General features: G+C 45.0%; 1 protein-coding gene across 6 annotated transcripts in view; it reads right to left on the reverse strand.

Annotated features, from left to right (window-relative positions):
- adgrv1 (adhesion G protein-coupled receptor V1) overlaps positions 1–27,274 on the reverse strand; it is a 986,427-nt gene that overhangs the window by 648,757 nt on the left and 310,396 nt on the right. For all 6 annotated transcript variants that reach the window (XR_015078534.1, XM_085989059.1, XM_085989068.1 and 3 more), the window contains 10 exons: positions 22,111–22,210; positions 20,815–20,994; positions 18,811–18,974; positions 16,570–16,663; positions 15,729–15,807; positions 14,590–14,728; positions 10,695–10,836; positions 4,242–4,504; positions 2,266–2,441; positions 417–541 (listed from right to left, as the gene is read on the reverse strand). Coding sequence is in view for 5 of the 6 variants with exons in the window: in XM_085989059.1 (XP_085845185.1) it covers positions 417–541; positions 2,266–2,441; positions 4,242–4,504; positions 10,695–10,836; positions 14,590–14,728; positions 15,729–15,807; positions 16,570–16,663; positions 18,811–18,974; positions 20,815–20,994; positions 22,111–22,210 (1,462 nt within the window). In the remaining variant the exon portion in view is untranslated. The remainder of the gene's footprint in view (positions 1–416; positions 542–2,265; positions 2,442–4,241; positions 4,505–10,694; positions 10,837–14,589; positions 14,729–15,728; positions 15,808–16,569; positions 16,664–18,810; positions 18,975–20,814; positions 20,995–22,110; positions 22,211–27,274) is intronic.

Genomic DNA, 27,274 nt, shown 5'->3' on the forward strand with positions numbered 1-27,274 from the left:
TGTCGGGCTGATCGCGCGGGATCACGGCTGCCTTGGTGGTTCAGGTAGGTACTTTTTATATTGCACAGCCTGCAGCAATGGCCCGTCCCTTTAAGGGAGGGAAGGAGCCTTTGAACGTGCCCAGTGTGCATCGCTGCTGAAGTCTCCGCCCCGCCTGCTGCTGATTGCGCTCCAAGAAGGAAGTGGAGCACTTGATTTAGCACTCCACTTCCTGCTTGGAATGCAAACGACAAATTTTTCAAAAGTTTGAAATCGTTAGCACCTGCTGCTTACTTTTCAAACTTTTAAAAATTAGCCCCCCAAACAGGGCGATAGTGAATTTCTCCCCCTTTATCTATTACATTAGAATTATATTTAACCTTTTGTAGCAAATTTTCTTTGGGTCACTACATAACAGTTCTAAAAATACAACTTACTTATTCCATATGCCGTTCCAGCCTGCGTCTCCCATTCCACAGTGACTCTATTCTCCAAACCATTACTTCGAGAAACCTTTAAGTATAAAGTCCTAGTGCCTTCCTCCAGACCCACTGAGCGAGTCCTAAATAAAACAACAAAGATTTAAAACATTCCAATTTCAAAGATTAAATAGTTGAAGTGCAAGTCTACATTGTAAATATGAAGGTTTGCCCCCACCCCACACAAAGGCCGTGGAGGAAAGCTGGTGTATTACTCAGCCTGATGTTGTGTTGTGGTATGTGCTGGGTTAGCTGATGTCGGAGTAGTTGTTGGGGAACCAGAATTGGCCTCAGGTGTTCTGCACTATGGAGGGAAAGGGAATATATCCACCAGAGTTCCTGCTCCTGACTATTAGCCAGTGAACCCTAAAGTGTGTGCGTGTTTGAGTGCACATGTGTGTGAATGCACCTGTGAGTGTGAGAGATGGATATTGGGTGAGAGCAAAATTGAACTCAGTTGTAATGCCCTCCACAGTCAAATAGCCTAGTGACACTTACTATCAAGGCTTTCACATGATGAACAGCCACTTAGTGAGTTATTAAAGCTGAAACTCACAGAACATACCCCAGTTTGGTTGAAAGTCCTTTATCTGGTACGGCGTAGTATTTTTTGAACTAAGGGGTTTGTCAAGGACTTTGTTAATCTGATCATCAACTTAATAAAAATTACCTCGGACATTTGGGAATTTTAAACTAGATTTCCCTAGAGTAGGTACAGTTCATTACCACTTTCCATACACACCTTATTTTTCTGAATTTAATTCAACCAGCCAGTAATTATTCAGATGAACTATGCTGCACCTTTACCTGATTCCTTGCAAGAGCTTGATAAGAACAAAATCTGCTGTGTGTTAATAATTCATTAAATTTGTGCCTCATTTCTTTAAAATAGGGTCTCTGTTATTGTTAGTAGTTCTAAGAGCTGAAATGCTGGTATATAGTCTCATAGAAAAGGACTGACACTGAGGTAATTGATTCTACTCTGTGAAATTGGGTTGTTCTAAGAGACTCAGACCATCATCAATTACTTGCAAATTTTTAGGAAAATCCCATTATAGACTCCACCACTTAAACATCCATATTTAAAATGGGCAGTCGCTTATATCAGCCAAAAAGCGAACCATTACCATTTGCATTAACGCCAATTTCAATGTTGCCAATTATAGCGTTTTAAGTGCTCCGTTTATTTTGGGCAGAAACAGCTGTGTTTACTCACTAATTACATTTCAATCTACTTAGTGTTCCTTAAATTCAAATACTGAACATCAGAAGTTGAATTACTGTAAGCGTTTTCTTCAAGGCAGTGGTTTTGCCATTTGCCTGCATTTAAATGATTAGGTTTTACCATATAAATTAAACCTCCCTTTAGAACTGCATAATACACTATTATTAATCGTTAATAAACTGCCTTATTTTGGATGGGTAAAGGTTGTATGCTGCACAAGCAACCTGCAAGCAAGGGTGAGTTTAAAAAATATATCAAAATAATTATTTCGCTACAGAGTCAATTTTGGTCCAGCATAATTAGCCCACCCCTAGCAATACTGACGAGTTAGGGTAATGACTGTTTTCACACAAACTTTGTTACATACTAACTGGTTAATTCTAGAAAATGTTTGTTAGTTAGATGACAAATATACCAAATGCAAATTGAGGCTGAGATTTCAAATCATTATCCTTTGGGTTGTGAACTCATTCTACTGCTATAATTATTGAATGGTCCCAAAGTTATCCTTAATAACCAATGTAATTTTAAAAAAAAATAACCAATGTAAATTATTATATTAACATGTTATATTTTTCTGACCTGTTTTCTATTGGAAAGATACTAAAAAGTCCTAATGGTGCCTGATTCTGAAGGACCGTTATCAGGGTCTGTACTTTCTCTCCCAGTCTAGCCCCTCCAGTAGGGCCAAACAAAGTAACCAAGAACTGCTCATCCATCTCTGCCTCTTCATCCAAGATAGCAGAAATCTGCAGAATCTGGGGGAAAAAAATCAAATGACAACATCTAAAGTATGGATTCAAGCAAACAACGTACCATCTATAGTCGAATATGGTGTAAGAAGCACTCAATATATATAGTTACTTATAAATTGGTACAACAGTGCTATGTATGACTTATGCCAGTACTCAAATAGCCCACTAGATGGAGCATTGAACTGAGCTAAACCAACCAGCCAACTGCCGAAGTGATAGAAGTTAATAGTGGCCCAGAACTTGGTGTCGGGGGCTTGCCGCGCGTGCAAGCCCCCGATGTGCGCTCACCCTGCGCGCCGACATCTGAAACCTGGCCCGCAGTGGATTTCCTTTCAGTGGCCAGGTTCTGATGTCGGCGCGCTGTGCTAACCTGACCCAGTGGCGTAGTTAGTGCGATGTGCCGGCTGGGATCAGGTGAGCACTGTTCAGCCAATCAGGGGAGGGGAAACTTCATTCATAAGTTTGAGAGTAAGAACTGTCAAACTCATGAGAAGTACTGCACCCCAAAACACTACTTAAACTTTAAATAAAATTTTTAAAACATCCCAATCATTAAATTAAGTATAAATAAGTTTTAAAAAATAATTTAAACAATAATTTTTTTTTTTGAAAAAAATAAATTTTTAATAAAAAGGGTCTAAAACTAAACTTACCTTATTGTAGATTCTTTAAAATAATAAACCTGTGGGAAAAAAATTCTAAATTGCACTAAAACACCACTTACCTGTAAAAATAAATACTTACGTGTGCTTTTTACAAGCATAAAGACCGGAGGCCTTTACACATGCGCAAATCCCCCAAAACAGAGGAAATCCAAGACGCACACGCTGCCCCCTACAGCGCACGCGCTAGCCTCTTCACCTCTTGAGTTAGAGGAGAGGAAATGCCGGTTTTCAGCGCATGCGCTGTGCATGCTGAAAACCAGCATTTCCTCCGGCCAGACGCGTGAGTACCCCTTCCGTACTCACGCGTTTGGGAAGGAATTTCTGCCCGACATCAAATGCTATCTACAGATGGACTTTCCGTATCTAATCCAAAATTATGTACCCTAACATTAACGCTTAGTATATAAAAAAAAACATCCTTGCTTAGATATCCTAAGGATCCGTTTCTCTTCCTGTTGCAGTACAATTCAGGCTCTTGCTATCAATTCGAAGATCACTCTTCAAATACCCCAGTGTCCTGAGATAAACATTTTAGATTTACTGTCGGATAATCCAGAATAATAGACTAATGTTGGTTTCTGCCAAAAAGGCAAACCTTCCTTGATTAATGTGCCAGTATTTTCTGATACATGTTCTCAGGTTATTTGTTAGATGTGCCTACCTCAGTCATGCCAACTATTAAGATTTTATCATAATACATCTGACTATTTAGCCTTTCAATCCCTTTCAATTCTTTTTGACTTTTAAACTTTCTTTAAATTTTTTTAAGTCTGTAATTTCACAATGTAACCAACACAATTTATTTATTTACTTTCCTTGTTCTTTGTTCTTTTTAATAGTTTTAGCCCAAAATGTTTGAATCACTGCAGTTCACATAGATTTTATTTTCTGCTTGAGACAGTTTACTTTTACTTCAAACACACATCAAAATAATAACACATTGTATAGTTATACGTTACAGGTTAGATCAGAAGTTCAAGCTGGGTTTGATTTTTCATCTGTTTAACTTTTCTGCTGAATAGCAAATGTAAGCACAATTCGTTTATGTTGTGTGAATAACAATGTAAGTAAACTGCAGAAAGATTATTCTGAATTATTACTAAATCTATTTTTATATACACTTTTAAAAGTATTTTACCTTCATTCTCATACCATCTTCCAGTACAATAAAACCTTGTGTAGGTTTCAGGTCCAGCAAAGGGTCTGATCCATTCATACTTGTGACAATGTACTGAACAGTGACTATTCCAAATGTCCCCAGTGGTGGGTCTCGTACAATGTGCAGAGCTGCAACGCTCTGTGATAAACCAAGGGCAGTTGGCTCCATAAGGAAAAAGTGCTCAGTGTTGTTCAATGACAGAATCCCATGTCCATCATCATTGGCAAAGATGGTTATTGTGGCTGTAATAACAAAAGTATGTTGTAAGCATTGTCCAGTTGGGTTAAGACATCCTCCCCAAAAATGTTATGCCATAATCCCTCTAAGGATCTGCAAGTGGTTCAACATAGAACATCTATCAAAATTAATTGTCTGTATATTTCCAACTCCAATACTAGAAAAAACAACTGAGAAAATTCTCAAATTGATTAACAGTAGAAAACATGCTGTGCAATACTGGTTACAAAAATTGTGCATGAAATTTCAATATCCATTATTTCAAGAAAGATGTTAACCTGTTTATTTTAAATGAGTGCGAGTACGTGTGTGGCTGCATGTGTGGCTGCATCTGCGTATGCGTGTGTGTGGTACGTGCATGTGCAGGGTATGCCTGTGGGTATGTATGTGGGGTACATTTGTGTATGGAGTGCGTGTGTATGGGGTGGGAAGGGATTCAGTTCCCCATCTACGTTGAAAGTTCATTGGCGCAGTCATACTAGGGACAGTCCGTTCACCTGCTCCATGTGTGGAAAGGGATTCACTCAGACATCCAACCTGCTGACACACCAGCGAGTTCACACTGATGAAAGACCGTTTAAATGTTCTGTTCTGTGGGAAGAACTTTAAAAGCTCCGGGATTCTGATCATACACCAGCGTGTTCACACTGGAGAGAGGCTATTTCCCTGTTCTGTGTGTGGAAAGAGATTCACTCGTTCCAACAAACTGCTAGCACACCAGCGAGTTCACACTGGGATGAGGCCGTTCACCTGCTCAGTGTGCGAGAAGGGATTCACAAATTCATCCGGTTGGAAGAACGTGATCCACATCTAACAGGAGGGGGTAGAATGTGATCAGTCTTCCCATCTGGATCACATTCTTGCACTCATTCTCCCCCCACCCCCACCTTTCGACGTGGATCACGTTCTTCTCACATACCCAGTTAGTGCTCTTCCCCCCGAGCACCTGACCTTCTCTTCCCCCTCTGATTCCCTCTCCGAGCTCCTCTCTTCTCACTCCTCCGAGCTCCTCTCCTTTCCCCCCTCCAAGTTCCTCTTCTCTGCCCCCCTCCGAGCTCCTCTCCTCTCCTCCGATCCCCCTCTCCTTTGCCCCCACTGCCCGCCACCTCCAGCTCCCGCGTCTCTCTCTACCCCCCATTCCGATTCCTTCTCCTCTCTCCCCCTCCGATCCCAACATTCTCCACAGGGAGGAAAGCGTGATTGACGCTACAGCCTGCGGCTAGGTGCCATGCGTGTTTGGAACCTCCGGTGCGCACGCACAGCCATAATATCGGGTCCAAAAGCACATTTCCGGTGGGGGCAGGATGGTGTCCGCTCCATAGACCTTGCAAATAATCACTCTGAATATTGTACAGCATGATTTTAACCCGAGGGCATTCTTATTATAATGCTTTAATTTATTGTATGTGCTGTCTGTGTTATTTACCAGTCATCAATTGTTGATTATCTTTCTGACAGACCTGCTTCGACAACGCTATGCCCACGACCATGGAGAAGGCTAGGGAGCGAGCGCAGCGCTTCAGTGAGGGTGCCCTGAAGGTTCTGGTTGGCGCAGTGGAGCGCAAGCGACCTATCCTCTTTCCTGACAGTGGCAGGAGGCCGCTGCCCAGCGAATATAGAAAAGCTTGGAGGGAGGTGGCACACAGAGTGACCTCCAGCAGCATGGTCCCCAGGATACCAACGCAATGTAGAAAGAAGTTCAGCGACCTCACTCAGGTTGTCAGGGTGAGTACCCTTTCCAGTATCCTCTTCATCCCTGCATGTGCACCTCACTTTATGGCCAAAGGGTCCTGAAAGACCCAATGCCCAGCCCTCATCCAACACCTATGGGACTCGCATGAAAATCACATGCACAATCACCACTTTACACACTGTCAGGGCTATTCCACCATGGGAGGCAGTGCAGGCAAGATGAGGGTTTGACATTGTCAGGGCTATTCCACCATGGGAGGCAGTGCAGGCAAGATGAGGGCTTGACACTGTCAGGGCTATTCCACCATGGGAGGCAGTGCAGGCAAGATGAGGGCTTGACACTGTCAGGGCTATTCCACCATGGCAGGCAGTGCAGGCAAGATCAGGGCTTGACACTGTCAGGGCTATTCCACCATAGGAGGCAGTGCAGGCAAGATCAGGGCTTGACACTGTCAGGGCTATTCCACCATGGGAGGCAGTGCAGGCAAGATGAGGGCTTGACACTGTCAGGGCTATGCCACCATGGGAGGCAGTGCAGGCAAGATCAGGGCTTCACACTGTACTCAGAGCCTGTCCTTTCTCTTGCAGGGCAAGCTGGCCCACAATAGGAGGCAGCAGCAACGGACTGGGGGAGGCCGTGCTGAACTTAAAGACCTCAGCGACCCGGAGCAGCGAGTGGAGTGAATCATGGCAGGCTGGCTGATTGGCCCCGTCGCCACTGGAGATGCCGACCCCGTTCTGGACAGCAATGGTAAGATCATCACCTTTTTGACCTCTCTCTTTCCACTTGTGCCTCACACCAGCATTCTTTGCCACTCTCGAACCAATGCAGTGCATAGCAGCACTCATGCCTCCCTCGCTGCCGCCCTGTCCTCACTCTAAAGCAACTCTTGTGCCTCCCTGCTTTCAGATGCTGATTCGCCAGGTGAGGAGGCGGGCCCTCAAGCTGGCACTGTGAGTGAATCGGAAGGCGAGGAGGAGGAAGAGGAAGCCGGACCATCAGTGCCACCCTCAGCCGAGGCAGCCCATGGCCATGATGGGGACACGTCTTCCCTGGAGGGGAGCAGGGGGGAAGGGTCTGAGGAGGGTGAAGCTCCGGGACCCAGCGGGCTGCAGCAACGCGGGAGGGGTAGGGAAGCTCGGCGGCCTTCTCCCCAGAGGGTGAGTGCGGCCTCCAGTCCTGCTACAGTGAGCGCAGAGGAGGTGCGGCTCCTTGGTGAAATGGGCGCCCAGGCTGAGCGCAGGCACATTGAGCTCATGGTTGCAGTGGCAAGGATGCCTGACTGCATAGAGTCACTGGCAAGGAGTGTCCAGGATTTCGGGGGAGCACAGGCTAGGAGTGTCGAGGAATTCGGGGCAGCACAGGCCAGGAGTCAGCAGGACGTCGCTGCATCACAGGCCAGGAGTCTGCAGGACTTCAGGGCAGCACAGGCCAGGAGTCAGCAGGACATCGCTGCAACACATGCGGCTTCCAGCCAAGTGCTTAGTCGTGCCATGCAGTCACTGGCTGGTCTGATGCAACCACAGATCAGGGACACGCGAGCACTAACTGCTGCTACCCTCGCTGGATCGGCCAGGAATCGCCGGGGCCCTCGCCACACCGCAGCAGCCCAGCAGTCTGTCCTTCAGCAGATTGCTGCGCATGCTTCAGTGCTGGCCCGTGCGAGTGCCTCGTCCGACCAGGGAGTGCCTGTGCTCTGTCAGGTTGGCAGCATTCCTGCTGCCAACACTGTCACTCCTCCACTGCAGCTGCCACCACTCGTAGGACAGACTGCTGCCCCCCAAGCAGAGTTGGAGCAGTCAGCAGCCGGGCCCTCCAGGCCCAGAGCTGGTCCAGGCCATCCCCCAAGGGCATCTGCCAACTCACTATCTGACCCTCAGCAGCCTTCCCCCAGCCTTGCTGCAGCCACTGGGGTCTCATTGCGGAGGAGCTGCAGGGCAGGAAGGGGCCAATCCCGTAAGCGAGGCAGATCACCCTCGCAGGCCGAAAAGTAGGAGGTGTGGCAATATGTTGTGTTTGTTTTTTCTGAAGGCCGACGATGTTGTGTTTGTTTTTTCTGAAGGCCGACGATGTTGTGTTTGTTTTTTATGAAGGCCGACGATGTTGTGTTTGTTTTTTATGAAGGCCGACGATGTTGTGTTTGTTTTTTTATGAAGGTCGACGATATTGTGTTGGTTTTTTATGAAGGCCGACGATGTTGTGTTTGTTTATATGAAGGCCGACGATGTTGTGTTTGTTTTTTATGAAGGCCGAGGATCATGGTCATTTTTGTTTGACTGTTTTGTTCATTGTCTCCAGGTTGTGAGAGCCAGTTATGTGTCTGACTGTTTTTTGGGGGGTTTCTCTGTATTTGTTTGTCATGCAGGAAGGTCTCAGAGTTTGTTAAATAAAAAATTGTCTTTATTCAGATTGTGCATGTTTGCACTTTGAACTATTTGTTGCCTTGACCGCCTCAGGGTTTGCGGAGCGGGTCCATTCATGTTCTTTCACTGGCACAAGCCATTCCCTGAGAGGGGGCCTAGAACCGACTTGCAATAAGCCGCCGACGGACGGCCCTTGCACTTTGTGCCTCCCTCCCGTCTTGGTGCTCCTCCTCCTCCTCCTCCTCTGGTGGTGCTCTAATGTCTGCTGGCAGTGGCTGAGTCCTGAGGATAGCCAGGTTGTGCAGCATGCAGCACACTACAACGAAATGGGAGACTCGCTCAGGCGAGTACTGTAGGGCTCCCCCGGAATGGTCCAGACAGCGGAACCGTTGCTTCAGCACGCCGATCGTGTGCTCAATGATGTTCCTGGTCACTTGATGGCTGTCATTGTATCGTTCTTCAGCAGGGGTGGTGGGCGCACGGAGCGGGGTCATCAGCCAGGTGCACAAACGATAGCCCTTGTCCCCGAGAAGCCAGACTTCTGGGTGAACCGGGGCTTCGAAAATGTCTGCCACTGAAGTCTGGCGCAGGATGAAGGCGTCATGGCTGCTGCCTGGAAAGCGGGCATTGACAGCTAGTATGAGCTGCCTGTGGTCACACACCAACTGCATGTTCAGCGAATGGTACCCCTTCCGGTTGCGGTAATCCTCGGCATTTTCTAGAGGCGCCCGTAAAGCCACATGCGTGCAGTCAATGGTGCCCTGCACCATGGGGAAGCCCGCTATTCTTGCAAATCCCATTGCGCGGTCTTGCTGCTTGTCCAGGGTCATGGGGAAGGAAATGTACTGACGTCTCCTTCTGAAGAGGGCATTCGTGACCTGGCGGATGCAGCAATGCACCGCGAACTGGGAGACATTGACAATGTCCCCAGTAGCGGATTGGAAGGAGTCGGTGGCATAGAAGTTAAGAGCCATTGTCACCTTCACTGCCACCAACAGTGACATCCTGCTCCTCAGCTGAGGCCGCAGATCTCTCTGAAGCAGGTGGCAGATCTCAGTGACCACCTCCCTTCTGAATCGAAGCCTCCGAATGCACTGCTCCTCAGACATGTTGAGGTAGGAGAAGTGCTGGCGGTATACCCTGGGAGGGTAAGGCCTCCTGTGCTGATGCCTGTTGGCCCTTCTCTGTCTGGCCATGATTGGCACTCTCTCTCGGCGTCTCTGAGCCCTTTCAATGCAATGCAGAAACCCAACGTTTCCACCCATTGCAGCCCCCATTATATGTGGCCCTCAAGGCTATGGCACTGAAAAATCAATCCAACTGCAAAGCTCTGGGCTGAAGCCAGAAGTACCTGTGCGAGCGCTGAGTCAAAGCAGAAAGCTCTCTCCCTTTGTCTCTTTCCAAATCTCTCTCTCTCACAGAAGGAGTGGAACAAAATGGCTGCCACAAAGAATGCAGGAAGAGTCCCCTTTAAATAGCGCCCCCCCAGCCCCACAACGACTGGGAACCGTTCCACTCAACCAGTCACTGCGAGCGCCAGGCGGAAAGAAGGGGGGCGCAACTGAAGTTCCGGTTCGGGGCGCACCAAGGGCATTGCACCATGAAATGACATCAGGATCTGCACGCGCAGCTGAGCGGGCGTTGCGGTTTTGCGCCGCCGCTAAATCTTCACTCAAGTTCGCGAGAGGCGCAGATCGCGCCGCACCCGGGCGCTAGCCGCTTTGCGCCCCACTTATCGCCCTCTTAAGGCGCTAGCGGCTGGTGCTACCAACTGAATTTCTAGGCCCTACTTTCTGTTCTCTCCCTTCTAACCAATTTTTAATCAAATTTGCTATCCTTTCCTAATTCTGTATTCATTAATCGTCTCTAATAAGTTTCCATGTGGTTCTTGTCAAAGGCGTTCCTTAAAACCAAGTACACTATGTCCATTACATTTCCTCCAGCTACTATGCCTGTTGCTTTCTTATTGTTAGGCATGAATGACAGCAGGATGAAAATCACCCCAAATATTCTTCCACCTGCAGAATGGATTAAAATCCATATGTACATATTTAAAGGATAACAATTCTGTTTTGGTGCATTGACCTACTAAATCCCATAGTCTCTAGTCATTTGTGCAGCAGATATTCTTTTTGTTACCTGTGGTTCTTTCCCCTAGTTCTAGTCCTAAAGAGGGATTAGTGAGAATCAGCTGGAAATCCTCATCCCCTTCTGGAATATCATCATCAAAAATTGCAACCTCAACATATTTGTATCTTTCCCCATCACCGAAAAAAATAGTCTGCAAATCAAGAAAAACAAATTACCACACAGTGTTAAGATCACCTGCAGCGTCTCAATAGAAAACAAATAGAATTTCCTGACAATAGGGATGTCAATGTGTGGGCTGACATTCGGTATGCAACCGCTCACTGGGGGTTTTCTGAGAGCTTTCATGTTGAGTTAGCTGTGTAGTGGTCATGGCAGTGGGTACACTGAAGGCTATTAGCAACAGTCAGATAACAGCTGCCAGCAGAGTCGGGTGTAGGGTCCTGGTATTTAGTTGAAGGAGAACGTAAATCAGGTTATATGAAAATTTCCTAACAGAACTCTGCATTTGTTACATTTGGTCAAGTAAAATGCTGAATTTGTGAATTTTAATTCATTTCAGCTGGTTAAGCAGCTTAAGGTGCTTGAGAAGTGTAAAATTGAGCATCACCACAGACATGTGGCTGATTGACCAGTATCTGTTGAGTGAAATTATATTTGTGAATAACAAATCCAATAGGAGGAAATATAGATGCATCCATCTATTTGATTCATAGATGATACTCTTGAACAGAAACAAGTTGACTTCAATAATGGCCCGGATTTTGCTAGAATAATAACGGCGAGGCTATCAGCACTCGTCATTATTACAGGGTAAATCTGACAGCAACTTCTGGCATCTGCACATATGCAGTTACATGCGTATGGAGTCTCAGTCCCTCAGAAGAAAATTAAAGTTGCAGAATTTTTAAACTTAAAATAATTTTTAAAGTTTTTCTCTTATCTCTCTCCCATAATCCCAACTGTATGTCCCAATCTGTTGCAATAATTTAATTGTAATTTATATTTACTGTTTTTTACTTCCTGGTTTGCAGTCTGCATGTCTCAGTGAGGATACTTTATTCTGATTGGCTGAACAGCCTCGCTGTTTCTTTCCCTGCTCACAGACGTCACAGATCCCGTTAGAGGGAGCTGCACTGGATCAGGTGCCAGATTAGTAGAAATCTCCACTGACAAGCCCGCAAAAAGTCTCTGGGCAACTGTGCACGAGGCGAACGGCAAAAGACCTTCCTTCGCCGCTGAGAGCAAAATCCAGGCCAATGATTTCTAAAGTAGAAAAAATTTGCATCTTCTGCACCTTAGTGTTTAATTGCAGTATTTTTAAACACTATTCTTCATATTTTTGTTCAGGAGGGTTTATATATTTTTATCAGATGGCAAGTCTATTGACACTATGAACACAAGAGGGTATTTTTTTTCCTCTATGGTTGCCCATTCAGTATATGGAGACAACTACTCAAGCTTTTCCTCCCCCAGGTCATTCAAATGGTTCCATGGGCAAACCCACTCCCTGGCTGTGCGGCAACAGATAAAAGGCCTCAAATCCTTCAAAACATCCAGGAACTTATCATAGAATCATAGAATGGTTACAGCACAGAAGGAGGCCATTCGGCCCATCGAGACCGTGCCGGCTCTCTGCAAGACCACTTCAGCTAATCCCACTTCCCTGACCTTTCCCCGCAGCCCTGCAAATATTTTTCCTTCAGGTACTTACCCAATTCCCTTTTGAAAGCCACAATTGAGTCTGCCTCCACCACCCTTTCAGGCAGTGCATTCCAAATCATAACCACTCGCTGCGTAAAAAGGTTTTTCCTCATGTCGCCTTTGATTCTTTTGCCAATCACCTTAAATCTGTGTCCTCTGGTTCTCGACCCTTCCGCCAATGGGAACAGTTTCCCTCTGTCTAGACCCTCATGATTTTGAACACCTCTATCAAATCTCCTCTCAACCTTCTCTGCTCCAAGGAGAACAACCCCAGCTTCTCTAGTCTATCCACATAACTGAAGTCCCTCATCCCTGGAATCATTCTTGTAAATCTTTTCTGCACCCTCTCTAAGGCCTCCACATCGTTCCTAAAGTGTGGTGCCCAGAATTGGACACAATATTCCAGTTGAGGCTGAACCAGTGTTTTATAAAGGTTCATCATGACTTCCTTACTTTTATACTCTATGCCTCTATTTATGAAGCCCAGGATCCCGTGTGCTTTTTTAACCATTTTCTCAACCTGCCCTGCCACCTTCAAAGATTTGTGCACATATACCCCATGTCTCTCTGTTCATGCAACCCCTTTAGTTTGTATCGCCTCTCCTCATTATTCCTACCAAAATTTATCACTTCGCACTTTTCTGCATTAAATTTCATCTGCCACTTGCCCACCTATTTCACCAGCCTGTCTATGTCTTCTTGAAGTCTATCACTATCTTCCTCACTGCTGACAGTAAAAAGTCATCACTCTGCCCTCAAGATCTCTGCCAATGGGGATCTGGGAGAAGGCTCTAACGCCAACTTCGGAGGCATTCCTACATGGGGGAGCCCAACAGTTGGATCCATTGGAGAATGAGGTAGGAAGCCAGGAATGCCCTCTTCCACTTCACTGTAATAACAGAGCTGGGCATACACCTACTACAATCACAGACTAACTTGCATCACTGGAGGAAACCTTAGGAAATTGTGAGGCTGCTGAAACCCTCCACCACTAATTTACATAGCTCCGTTTCCCATGCAAAAGACTAGCTCATGCGAGTTTCCTGCATTTATGCCAGTAGTGCACTGTCATAGATTTACACAGAATTACTCAGAAAGTTAGGCGCTGCAGGATCCGAAGAAACCACTTGATATTAGCTTAACTTAACTGTATTTTTCAGGTCTGAAGCTTTAATTTTTTCAGGCAAGAGACACTTTTAGAACTATTGATGCTTCTTTTATTAAAAATAGCATTTTTATTTCCTTCTATATAAATAATATTAACCAATAAATAGAAACTGCAGTGTCTGCCCTAGAGATTCAAATACTTTTTCAAGTGCCCCTCCAATGCGCCATCAACCTATTTAAATGAGCATTCAATTTAGAATCATAGAATGGTTACAGCACAGAAGGAAGCCATTCGGCCCGTCGAGCCTGTGCTGGCTCTCTGCAAGAGCACTTCAGCGTGAATGCATAAATTGTAAGATCCAGAAAATTCTCCACTGTATTAGTGCACATGTGTCATCTCTAAAGAATTGTGGTGAATTAAGTTTCATTCTGCCACTTATGCTTTGTAAATAACTGAAAAACAACTGCTGAATTCTTGGAATCGTTATTATGTGATTTGCTAAAATAGAGATTGATGCATTGGATAGGAGAGATTTTGCAAATATATGTCAAAATAAATAAATACAGGCCCAATTCAGCAATACAATTATAAAAGTGGTTGTAAGAAACCATGTGGTCCAGTTGTAGTTACTATTCAAATCTGGTTTCTAAAAATTCACATTTGGGTTTCCTTAATTTATTAACAAGTCTGTTTACTGAAATAAATATACAATGGAGTAAAAATGTTCGGATACAGTTGTATGGTTTTTATCACGTTTATCGGGACATGACTAAAACAACCATTAATTTAAGCTTCTGTTCAGCCATTTCAAATATAGAAATTAGAACGCAAGGTTCTATCGCTGATTTTGCACTTTCAGGCTCGTTTTTACATTATGCCTTAGGCAAATGAGCTCCACAGGAAAGTTGGTGCAAGGTCCCATCAACAAGCAGAAACTGATGTAAATTTCGGAATAATGTCTGCATGGCGATCCAGGAAATTCCAGCTAATGCGTCTCCCTCACTTTTCCCTTTGCCCTGTGCCTGGGCAATGCCAATTCCGTCGGCACAGGACAGAAGAAAATCTATCCTAACATATAAAAAATCAATTATTCATGCCCAAAATTTGAAACTTAATTGCAAAATTACTTCTTACCATTGGTGTCACATTGAAATCCCATCCCAGTTGAGCTTCTAAATTCTGGGGGTAGTAAAATAGTGATACATTCCCATAGGTGCCCCTATCTCGATATATCACCAAGGTTAGGTTTTCAGTGGTTTCATTCACGTCAAAACTTGAAGAAAAAGAAAAAGAAAAACTTATCCATGAGGTAACAAAATGTTTCGACAGAACAGTTCTAGAAATTGTGTATTTTAATCACAATTGAATGTAAATAATTTAACTGGACCAATACAGCTAAAATGGTTCAAATTAAAATAGTATTGGCTCCAGGAATTAAACAGAGAACTGATGTGTTGGCTTTAAATTATAAAATCTAATCACTGGAACCAAACTGAGCAGATGGTGCTGTGTAACAAATCCATTCACCTTCCTTTCTAAGTAAAGTGAGGGGAATGTGTCCAAGTAACTAGTCAATTATCGCTGCAAGGCACGAGTATATTTACTTCAACCTTCAGAATGCAACTGATGAAGTTTCACATATGACTTTTAAAAGGTTGAATTAAAAGGATAAAATTTGGGCATATTTACTGATGATTCACTAAAAGTTTCCTCTTTATGTGAAGCTTTTATCAGCAAAGTTAATAGAAAAGTAACAAATTATAAAATTTGTTTTCAGGATCTGGGACATGCTGGCAAGGTTGCATTTATTGCCCATCCCTAGTTGCCCCTTCTCCTTGAACCACTGCAGTGGCAGGAAAATCTGCCCTGTTATTTCCTCTTTTACTGTGGCTGCCGGAGGTGTTGGGAGATGGATAGGTACTGATTACTTTTATGAAATCAGTGTAATTAAGAACCTTCCATCATGAGTGGTTACAATCTGATAGGGTACGTGATCTGTGGAAGGGAGATGGGCTGGTGTCCTTTTCTCATTCCATACATTCTCATGTTCTTGTTTTCTATCTGCAATCACCACAGTATATTAGAAGTAGGCCAATTTTAAGAAACCCCTTGGGTGTCAAACACAAGACAGTCTTTGCTCCAAAATTGGCTCACGCTGTGATTCTGTTTGACAATCACTAAGATTTTGCAACACATTACATAATACAGTAAATAGAAGCTTTGAAAAAACCAAGCACACTTAATTATGTTGATATTCTTGATTAAAAACTTACTTAATGCTTTGCCATTGAATGATTCCTTTTACACCATCATTTGCATCAACAATTATCTGGGAAACTTGACCTGCAGCATCTGGAAATTAAAACCAAACCTTTAAAACCAGAAGTGAATGACTGATTGAATGAATTTCAAAAGATAAAAATAGAAGAGGGCGCTGAAAATACAAGTGGAGAAAGGAGGTATGGTTGGCTGAGGAGAGTGGGACCTGGAGATGGCTGGAAAGGAAAAATGGGAGACAAGAGATTGGATACAGAGCAGCAGCCTAAGTGTGTGTGAAAGGACAAATAGGGAAAGTTTAGATTTTATGGTTTATTGGTGGAGATCAAGAGATGGCAAGGAAGTGAATTAGGGTAGGGGCAGGTGAGAAAAAAATCAGTTCATTATCTAAGGACCTAAATTAACAGAGGAAAGAGCCTCTAGGCAGGAGTCATTGAGAGATTGAGTCTAATTCAGTGACAAACAGGAGAAGCAAAAGAACAGTTTGGAGATGGTAACTGTAGGAACCAGCAAAAGAACAGTTTGGAGATGGTAACTGTAGAAACCAGCAAAAGAACAGTTTGGAGATGATAACTGTAGGAACCAGCAAAAGAACAGTTTGGAGATGGTAACTGTCGGAACCAGCAAAAGAACAGTTTGGAGAGGGTAACTGTAGGAACCAATCTGGCACACAGCATAGGAGTGAAACCCAGTTCAGAATAGGATCACAGGTTGACCAAGGAGCCCCCAGAGGATTAGAGAGCATATTCACATATTTTAAAACATCATTGATCAGGGGAGTCAATTTTGTTATATTAAACAATTAAATATGCAGGTATATAAACACAGAATACACACCCAGTCTAGGAGGGAAGAGGGTCAAATCATGTAGGATGAGCTCCACAGATGTCAAATTCACAAGGAAGAACTCCTGCAATTCAGGAATTTCATCCTGCAAAAGACACATTTCAATACAACAGACAAATGCAACTATATATCTGCTCTAAAGTCAGATTACTCACAAAATTACATAATATATATTCTACATATGTTGCAAATCACAAAAAGGCACTGAAAAAAATCGTGGTGACATGGCTCCTGTGATTTGATGATATATATATTTAAAAAGGGCAATAGGTCAGAACCGGGAACTTACAGGCCCATTAACTTGACTGATCAAAAGCAAGCTGCTAGAAGGGAACATTAAAGATACAGAAATCAGTTTTAAATTTGGGTAATACTTCAGGTAGGTGGCAGGTGGTGTGATTGCATTGCCTGCTCAAAGTCTCTGCTGAGAGGCCCAAGCTATTTTGAGGGAGGGCCCTTATTTACATCAGACCGACAAGCATTGCTCCAGGTGTTCACAGGCTGCTCACTAGTTGGGAATGGACAGGAATACCAGTGGCTATGACCCATCCACGCTCTCCTGGACCCACAAAAATAAATTAAAACAAAAAAACTTGCCTTTTCCCAAGCAGCTGGCAGCAGTCCCATTAAGGTCGCCGACCTATAGAACAATTTGTTGGCTTGTACAGATTTGCTGAAAACATTCAAAAGGGTGCTGGATAGGTTCCTGATTATAGCTGACATCACTATGTATAGAAGGTAGGTGGGGTATTGGGGGATGCATCTCCCAGTCACTATGGTCTCCGGGAACTTGTTTAATCGCCTTCGGGGGTTAGAGAGGAATTTCTCAGAGTTCTTTTCCCCCTAAGTTGGCCTAAGGTTTATTTTCTCTGTGTTTTGTCTCTCATGGTGTGTGTAGGTTGCACCTTGGCAATATGGGGCCGGCTTGATGGACCAACAGCTTTTTCATTTGTTCATATTCCTCGAGAATCTAACTATGGCAACCAGGGTAAATACTAAAAGCTCAAAGCCTCATTGGATGGCACTTCAAGACCATTATTTAGCACCTTATCACATTAACAACTAAGAAAACTAAAGTACAAAATTACTGTCAGCAATGTTAGCTTCAAATTCCTCTCTTTGCTATACTTATGGAGACAATAACCTATTGAAATTAGATAGGTTAATGTCATCATCAAATTAGTTGAGATAGGAATTTGAATAACTATTACTGATAATAATTTTGAGGCTTACAATGGTAGATTTCTATATATTATATTGAAGGATTTCAGTTTGAGTGTCTCTTTATCTGGATATAATACAGTACTGTGGTTGGGATTCTCATCTTTGGGCTGGAGTTCCTCTCACAGAAAATTTCATGGCTGGGGGTAAATACTATTGCTCACCGAATGGCAGTAATCTGGTGGCGCCATTTACCCACCTGTTATAGAACCTGTCTGATTTTCATTCCATGCTTTTTTTGCAATTAAAATGTGACAAAACAAAGGGGAGGATTGGAATACAAAAGGGAGAAAGTTATACTTCAGTTCTACAGAGCCTTGGTCAGACCCCATCTGGAGTTCAGTTCTGAGCACCACACCTCAGGAAGGATATATTGACCTTGGAGGAGGTGCAGTGCAGATTCACCAGAATTATACCAGGGCTTAAAGGGTTCAATTATTAAAGTACAGATTGCATAAATTTGGCTTGTATTCCCTTCAGTTTGAGTGATCTGGTTGAGGTGTTTAAAATGATATAAGGATTCGATATGAGTAGATACATAGAAGCTGGTGGGGTAATCTAGAACAAGGGTGCACAATCTTAAAAATTAGAGCTAGGCCATTGAGGAGTGAAATCAGGCAGCACTTTTTCACACAAATGGTAGTGGAAATGTAGAATTCTCTTCCCAAAAGGCTGTGGATGCTGGATCAATTGAAATTTTCAAGACTGAGATCAACAAATCTTTATTAGGTAAGGGTATCAAAGGATATGTATCAAAGGTGGAGAAATGGAATTGAGGTACAGATCAGCCATGATCTAATTAAATGGCGGAACAGGCTGGAAGGCTGAACGTCCTACTCCAGTCCCTATGTTCCTGAGTTACTATTTATCTTACAAAGTCACTTTCGTACATAAGTCACCATATTCTCTGCTGTAGCAGCTCTGTACTTATGATCCCAGAAGACAGTTAAGAAGGTCACATGGTATGCCATACTACAAAAAGTAAGTTCTCCAGATAGAATTCTGATTTACCTCTAAAATAGTGACATTTATGGCAGTAGTGGCTTCCCCTTCCTCCATAACAACAAAATCAGACACAGACAGAAAATCGAGACCAGGCTCAGCCAGTGACTGCTCAATTAGGTTTAGAGGTAGCAAAGACCCTTGAACTGTCTCAAAAGTGATGTTAATCGCACCTACATAATAAAAGAAAATATTATGCAAAACAAGGAGACAGCACAGAAAATGTAGGAACACGGTATATTTCAAAGTATTAAGAATTCAAATTTAATTGCAATTTCTTTAGGTAACATTCCAGCGCAACAACGGCGTAACTGACATCGTGGATATTCAAGGCCTAATGGGAGCTTGCTGATCACCTTCAGGTTTCAGAGAGGAATTTTCCATTTTTTTCCTAAATTGGCGTAATTTATTTTCCTCTTTTGTTGCCTTTCCTAGAAGATTGCATAACTGTACCGGGTCAGGCTGGGAGGGGGCGGGGGGGGTGTGCTGGTAGATGTGATGATAGTGTGTGAAAATTACACCTTGCCAGAACAGGACAGGCTCATTGGAGCAGCTGTGCTGTCTTTTCTTGTGCGTGTTGTAAGCCTATCTTTGATGTGTTTTTACTTGTTATATATCTCTCCCAATTGCCATTCCCATTGACTTCAGTAGAAATGAAAATCAGTGAGATGTGTAACGGGCAGCTGATTCAATGTTTTCTGGGGTAGGAAAATTGAGAGAAACATTGCATATCTACTTTTAAAGGCTCCCATAAAATTCTTGGCTCCTTTGACTTATCATTAACTTAAATTAAATTTGATATCTTGAAGCCTTCATGTGCCAACAACGTTGCCAGGCTCAATTTAGTATATTGGCTTTTTTCATCAACAATCACATAAATCCATTTGGTATTCCACAATACATAGGTTAAAGTTACGCTGTAGGTTACTAGTGGTACAAACTCTTAACATATTCATCTGAAATTCCTCTTTCTATTATTTTATAAACAGATTAACACTGAACATAGTAGAGAGCATTTCAGTGAATATATTAAGTGCTCCTCTATTATTCTGCTGCATAATTTCAGGGACATAGAATTAACTGTTCTGGTCTTTGAGACAAATATCAAATAGAATTGCATTATTTTATACAACAACACTGAACAATATTCACACTATTGTTAAAAATATAACTCCAGAGAAGGTTGGCGCAACTGGGGAGAAACGCTGGTGTAGGAGCTATAACTGAAGATACACCAAGGAATTCCACTCCAGGAGAGGGGGACGATTGCTTTACCCATTCCTACTAGGATGCTCTGGCAGTTGTAAGTGAGTCACAGCATTCCAAGCAGCCCCAGAAATTCTAACCACAGGACCCGATAGGCCCAGTAAGACCTACGCCTGCTAAAAACAGGTGTAGGTCCCATTGTGGGCCAATTACCTTAATAAAGTTGCCCCTCTGTGCCCCCAGGGGATTCAAATAAATTATGAAGCTAATTGTCTTTGTCTCAATCCGGGCTTTGGGTTCCCTCTCTTGGAGTAGCATGGTGATGATTCAAGAAACGCTGCTTCAGTGAGGTGGGTGCTTTTGCTGTACCATGATAAGTGCGGGAACCCGACCTGAATATTCAAATGATCCTTCCCTGGGATTTGTGATGGAGTCATTGACAGTTCATAACAGTGGGTGGAAGTTCCACCTCACATACTTCCATTACCTCAACATGTTTCGGATTCCTACTCTATAGGATTAAAGATTATTAACTGATGCAATGTTATATGAGTGATCAGAGAGTTTAACAATCGGGAGATTTCCATTAAGTTGGAAATGTACTGCCATTTATACCCCTGTACGAGTACAAAATCACTGGGAGCAAGGTTTGGCTCCTTATTTGTGTGTGGCTTAGCTTGATCATTATAATGTCTGACTAATTCACATCATAATACAAAAAGGAAACAAACTACCAAGTTCTCTCGTCTCATTTCACATCTATCTGAAATATATAATTTAACGTTGTTCTAATCAATATTTTGTTACCTAGGGATCCAAATTCCCTACTGACAAACAGCTGAATGGTTTTATTTCCTTCCTGAATGGAAACAGTTTGAGATGACAGAGCAAACTTCACTACCCCATGTGGCTCATCGCTGGCCTCCACTGTAAGAACAGCTTCGTATCCCTGGCTATCAATAATAGCTGCACCTGTTGAGGGAACACCTGCCAAAGGAGAAAAAAAAGATCATCTTTTTTGGCTTTTCTTGAAAACATCAGGTAATTGTAACTGCAATCCTTCAGAACTCACACACGGCCCTACAGATACATTGTTACGAATCAGCTAAGAAACTTCCTCCTGGAAGTTCAAATCACACTCAGGGTCGAGAGGGATTGGGAAGAGTGAGATGAAAGAAAGATGACTGGAGCAAAGGCCACTTTGTATATTTCCCAGTCAATCAACGAAGGAGCAACTTGATAACATTTTTGGAGATATGCATAAGCTGTGCCGCCCTGTTGTAACCAATCCAGGAAAAGTTGAATAGGAAGTGGAGTGGCCATCTTGGAGGTAGAAAACAAGGAAAAGTTACAAAAAGTTCCCAGTTATGAGGCCCTGGGAAAGAATAAGTTAGGAGGGAGCTAAGGGTCTTAGTTAAATTTAGGTTAAATTTTAATTTACACTGCGTGGGCAATAATCTGGCTGAATCTATCACCTGCCTATTGCAGAAGCCACTCTATTTCTTTCAACTGATTTCTACGGAATGAAAATCAGACGGGTTCTGCAACAGGGGGAAATCTGCACCACCCATGTGGGGAAGGTGAAAATTTACTGGAGGCAGGTGGTAATAGATGCTGGCCTTGCCAGCGACGCCCACATCCCATGAATGAATAAAAAACAAAGCCCATTTAAAATGGAAAGTGGGGTCCTGTGACGTCAATAGGAGCCCAGTTTCCCATTTTGGACAGGACATGGTGGAGCATACACTGTGCACTCTCCGACCACTATCAGCTGTTGGCTTAGGCAAAGTGGCCCCTTCAGGCTCCAGTGATCCAGCCTGGGCTGCTGCCGCACCAGCTACCCCCATCAAATATCCAGGTTTCCCCCCACTCCCCCAATAGAACTTCTTTCTTCGACCTGGAGGCTGGCCGGGCTGCCCAATATTGCAGTAGCCTGCAGCCAGCAGGCTGACCTAGTTCGCTCAAACTCCGGCCGCAGCCCTCTGTCCCGATGCAAATGCAGCCCGCCCCTCAAAATGAACCAGGCCTCCTGCTGTGACTACCGGGTCCACTCAGGGGGAAATTTCACCCCATCATACTCTACTTAATGTTGTATAATATTACCTTGAGTTCTGACATTTGACAAAATAATTCTGTATTCCTCCTTTTCTTCAGGAATACCATCATCAAATAGGTGGACCAGAAGAGATGCATTCAGAACACCCTATAAGGTTATAGAGATCGCAAACACAATTAGAATAAAGAGAGAACACAACAGAAACACATAGAAAAGAAAGACTTGTATTTATATAATGCCTTCCACAATCTCAGGACGTCCTATATAGAAAATAATTGTGCCAGATAGGACAAGCACTACACCAGCAGACCAATGATAAGAAATTAAACTTCCAGTAAAAGTGTACGGGTAACGTGCACAATGGATTAAAATAAAGAAGGGACAGGGAAAAAATTTGTCCACGTTTTTATAGGAAAACAAGTGCTATACACCATAAGGATGTCCTGAGAAAATATTTACACTGGGCAGTTGCTGACACGATAACTCATTCTGGCACAATGGCCTAGAAATTCAGTATAGCCACGTTTGGGGCGCTACAGCCGGGCGTTCGCTAAATTTAGCACCCGGCGTAACTTAGCGCCACCTTCGCCGATATTCAGTTGCATCGCCCCAAGAGGTTGCTGCTTGCAGGCGATGCACGACTATCATAAGGCGCTAAGCCGGCGTGCCGAGGCGCTAACACCGAGGGCGGGCGCAGCGCAGGTGCGGCGAGTTTCTGAATGAAGGCAGACACGCTGGCGCCGGTCAGCTCTTAAAGGGGGAAGGTCAACTTGTTTGGCTGCCATGCCCTGCACACTGCAGCCCTGAAGCAAGGCCTGACCATTGCTGGTTCATCAGTTCTACGCCCTGGACCATGGAGAAGGCCGCTATTCTTCCAAATCCCATTGCACGCTCTTGCTGCTTGTCCAGGGTCATGGGGAAGGAGATGTACTGACGTCTCCTTCTGAAAAGGGCATTGTTCACCTGGCGGATGCAGCAATGTACCGCAAACTGGTTGGCAATGTCCTCAGTAGCGGATTGGAAGGAGCCGGTGGCATAGATGTTGAGAGCCACCGTCACCTTCACTGCCACCGACAGAGACGTCCTGCTCCTCAGCTGTGGCTGCAGATCTCTGCGAAGCAGGTGGCAGATCTCAGTGACCACCGCCCTTCTGAATCGCAGCCTCTGAACACACTGCTCCTCAGACATGTTCAGATATGAGAACTGCTGGCGGTATACCCTGGATGGGTAAGGCCTCCTGTGCCGACGCCTGTTGGCCCTTCTCCGTCTGGCCATGACTGGCACTCTCTCACGGTGTCTCTGATCCCTTTGAATGCAATGCAGAAAGCCAACATTTCCACCCATTGCAGCCCCCATTATATGTGGCGACTCAAGGCTATGGCACTGAAAGTGAAATCCAAGTGCAAAGCTCTGGCCTGAAGCCAGAAGTACTTGTGTGAGCACTGAGTCAAAGCAGAAAGCTCTCTGCCTTTGTCTCTCTCCAAATATCCGTCTCTCACACAGGATTGGCACAAAATGGCTGCCAATTATAATGCAGGAGGAGTCCCCTTTAAATAGCGCCCCCCATGCCCCCCGCAGCGACTGGGAACCGTTCCCCTCTACCAGTCGCTGGGGGCGCCAGGCGCAAAGAAGGGCGGTGCCACTGACGTTCCGGTTCGGGGCGCACCAAGGGTGTTGCACCATGAAATGACGTCACGATCTGCGCGCGCAGCTGAGCGGGCACTGCGGTTTAGCGCCGCTGCTAAATCTTGAATGAAGTTCACGAGAGGCGCAGATCGCGCCGCGCCCGGGCGCTAGCCGCTTAGCGCCCCACTTCTCCTCCTCCTAAGGCGCTAGCGGCTGGCGCTAACAACTGAATTTCTAGGCCAATGACTTCTCTGTTTTATGAGTTATCTTGGCAAGTACTTCATAGTTGTGAATGGCAACCCAAAGCACAAATGTGAGTTTAAATGAGTTGCTCCAATAATAGAAACATAGGAACAGGAGTGTGTTTTTGTGAAAAAGTGCTTCCTGATTTCATTCCTAAATGGCTTAGCTCTAATTTTAAGATTATGCCCTCCTGTTCTGGATTGCCCTTCCCAGCAGAGGAAATACTTTCTACCCTATCGAATCCCTTAATCATTTTAAATGCCTTAATCAGATCACCCCTCAATCTTCTATACACGAGGGAATACAAGCCAAGTTCATTCAATATGTAATTTAACCCTTTAATCCCTGGTCTTATTCTGGTGCATCTGTGCTGTACCCTCTCCCCCCAAGGCGTCGGAGGTCGCAGGTTTGGGAGGCGCTGTGGCCAAGGCTGGCCAATGGTGGAGGGGGTGGATATTTAGAATAATGGATGAGGTGCCCATCCAGTGGACTGCCTTGTGCTGGATGGTGTTGAGCTGCTTAAATGTTGTTGCTGCTGCACCTATCCAGCCAAGTGGAGAGTATACCATCACAGTCCTGACTTAATAAGAACATAAGAAATAGGAGCAGGAGTAGGCCAATCGGCCCCTCGAGCCTGCTCCGCCATTCAATAAGATCATGGCTGATCTGATCCTAACCGCCAATCTACTATCACAGAACTATCTCCTGAATCTAACAGAATTAGACACATGAAATAGGAGCAGGATCAGGCTACACAGCCCCTGGGCCCGCTCCGCTACCCACAGGGCCATGACCGATCCGAACCTAGACTCATGTCCAAATTCCTGCCTGCTCCCCGTAACCCTTAATTCCCTTTACTTCTAGGAAACTGTCTATTTCTGTTTTAAATTTATGTAATGATGTAGCTTCTACAGCTTTTTGGGGCAGCATATTCCATGGACCTACCACCCTCTGAGTGAAGTAGTTCCTCCTCATCTCAGTTTTGAAAGAGCAGACCCTTATTCTAAGACTATGACTTGTGTCTTGTAGGTGGTGGAAAGGCTTTGGGGAGTATGGAGATGAGCCACTCGCTACAGAATATTCAGCCCCTGACCTGCTCTAGTAGCCACCGGTCCAGCTGAGTTCCTGGTCAATAGTGGCCCTCCAGGATGTTAATGGTGGTGGACTCGTCTGCCTTGAGGAACTCCTGCAGCTATGTCCTCAGGGTGAGGTAATAACAACAACCATCTTCCTGTGTACCAGGTATGAGTCCAGCCACTGAAGATATTTCCTCCTGATCCCCACTACTTCAGTGTTACTAGGGCTCCTTGGAGCCACATTCGGTCAAATGCTGCCTTGATATCAACCGCAGTCACTTTCATCTCAGCTCTGGAATTCAGCTCGTGTCCATGTTTGGACCAAGACTGTAATGAGGCTTGGAGCAGAGTGGTCCTGGTGGAACCCAAACTGAGCATCAGCAAGCAGGTTACGAGCATTGTAGATGCTTATAAGGCCATTCCCTGCCACCACCTTGGGAAGTCTGACCACCTCTCCCTGTTTCTAGCCCCGGCATACAAGCCGCTCATCAAAAGAGTGAAAACATCAGTGAGATCAGTGAAAGTATGGCCAGAGGGGGCAGTCTCGGAGCTTCAGGATTGCTTCGAACGCACTGATTGGAGCATGTTTGCCCATAATGACATCGAGGAATACGCATCCACAGTGCTATTCTACATTAACAGTTGCGTCGAGGTCGTCACGACCCATAAAAATATCAGGACATACCCCAACCAGAAACCCTGGATGAACGGGGAGGTCCGCTCGCTGTTGAAAGCACGCGACGCAGTATTTAAATCTGGCGACGCGGCGGCTTACAGTGCAACTAGGACCAACCTAAAAAAGGGTATCAGGACTGCCAAAAGGAAACAGACACTGCGGATAGAGGATCATTTCCACAACAACTCGGACCCCCGGCGCATGTGGCAAGGCATCCAGTCCATCACTGACTACAAGAGTAAAAACACCAGCCCCCCCCGTTAGCGATGCCTCCCTTCCGGAGGAGCTTAACAACTTCTATGCTCGCTTTGACAGGGACAACAGGGAGCCGGCTACCAAAGCCTTGCCACCCCCGGAAGACCAGGTGCTCACTCTGTCGACCTCCGACGTAAGGGGTGTTCTACGCGGAGTGAACACACGAAAGGCTGCTGGACCTGATAGCATCCCTGGACGGGTACTCAAAGAATGTGCTGATCAGCTGGCTGATGTCTTCACCACCATCTTCAATCTGTCATTGGCCCAGGCAGTAGTCCCTACATGCTTCAAGACTGCTACCATTATTCCTGTGCCAAAGCAAACGGCTGTGACGTGTCTGAACGACTATCGACCTGTCGCACTCACACCCATCATAATGAAGTGTTTCGAGAGGCTGGTCCTGGCTCACATCAAAGCCAGTGTTCCCGCCTCTCTTGACCAACACCAGTTTGCCTATCGTGCAAACAGATCAACGGAGGATGCAATCACAACTGCTCTACACTCTGCACTGAATCACTTAGACGGTAAAGAGACCTACATCAGAATGCTGTTCATAGACTACAGCTCAGCATTCAACACTATCGTCCCCAATAAGCTGGTCACCAAACTCCACACTCTTGGCCTGAACACTTCCCTCTGCAACTGGACCCTGGACTTCCTAACAAACAGACCCCAGTCTGTCAAATTAGGTAACCACACCTCCCCCCCCCCCGACCCTGAACACGGGGGCCCCACAAGGATGTGTGCTGAGCCCCCTCCTCTACTCCCTCTTCACCCACGACTGTGTGGCTGTTCATGGTTCCAACACCATCATCAAGTTTGCGGATGATACCACGGTGGTAGGCCAGATCACCAACAACGATGAGTCAGCCGACAGGGAGGAGGTCCAGCATCTCGTGAAGTGGTGCGCCGATAACAACCTGGCCCTTAACACCAAGAAAACCAAAGAAATCATTGTGGACTTCAGGAAGTCTAAAGACGGAAGTCACACCCCCATCCACATCCATGGGGCTGTGGTGGAAAGGGTGGACAGCTTTAAGTTCCTCGGAGTCCACATCACGGAAGACCTCTCCTGGTCCCTCAATACCTCCTCTCTGGTGAAGAAGGCCCAGCAGCGCCTATATTTCCTAAGGAGGCTGAAGGGATGTAACCTGTCACCCCTGATCCTCTCTAACTTTTACCGCTGCACAATAGAGAGCATCCCGACGAACTGTATCACAGTATGGTATGGCAGCTGTAGCTACTATGACCAGAAAGCCCTGCAGCGGGTAGTCAAAACTGCCCAATGCATTACCGGCACCCGGCTACCGACCATAGAGCACATATACCAGAAAC

This window comes from Somniosus microcephalus, chromosome 1, assembly GCF_052327205.1.
Source record: "Somniosus microcephalus isolate GS21.2 chromosome 1, FLI_Smic_1.0, whole genome shotgun sequence".
Classification (NCBI taxonomy): domain Eukaryota; kingdom Metazoa; phylum Chordata; class Chondrichthyes; order Squaliformes; family Somniosidae; genus Somniosus; species Somniosus microcephalus.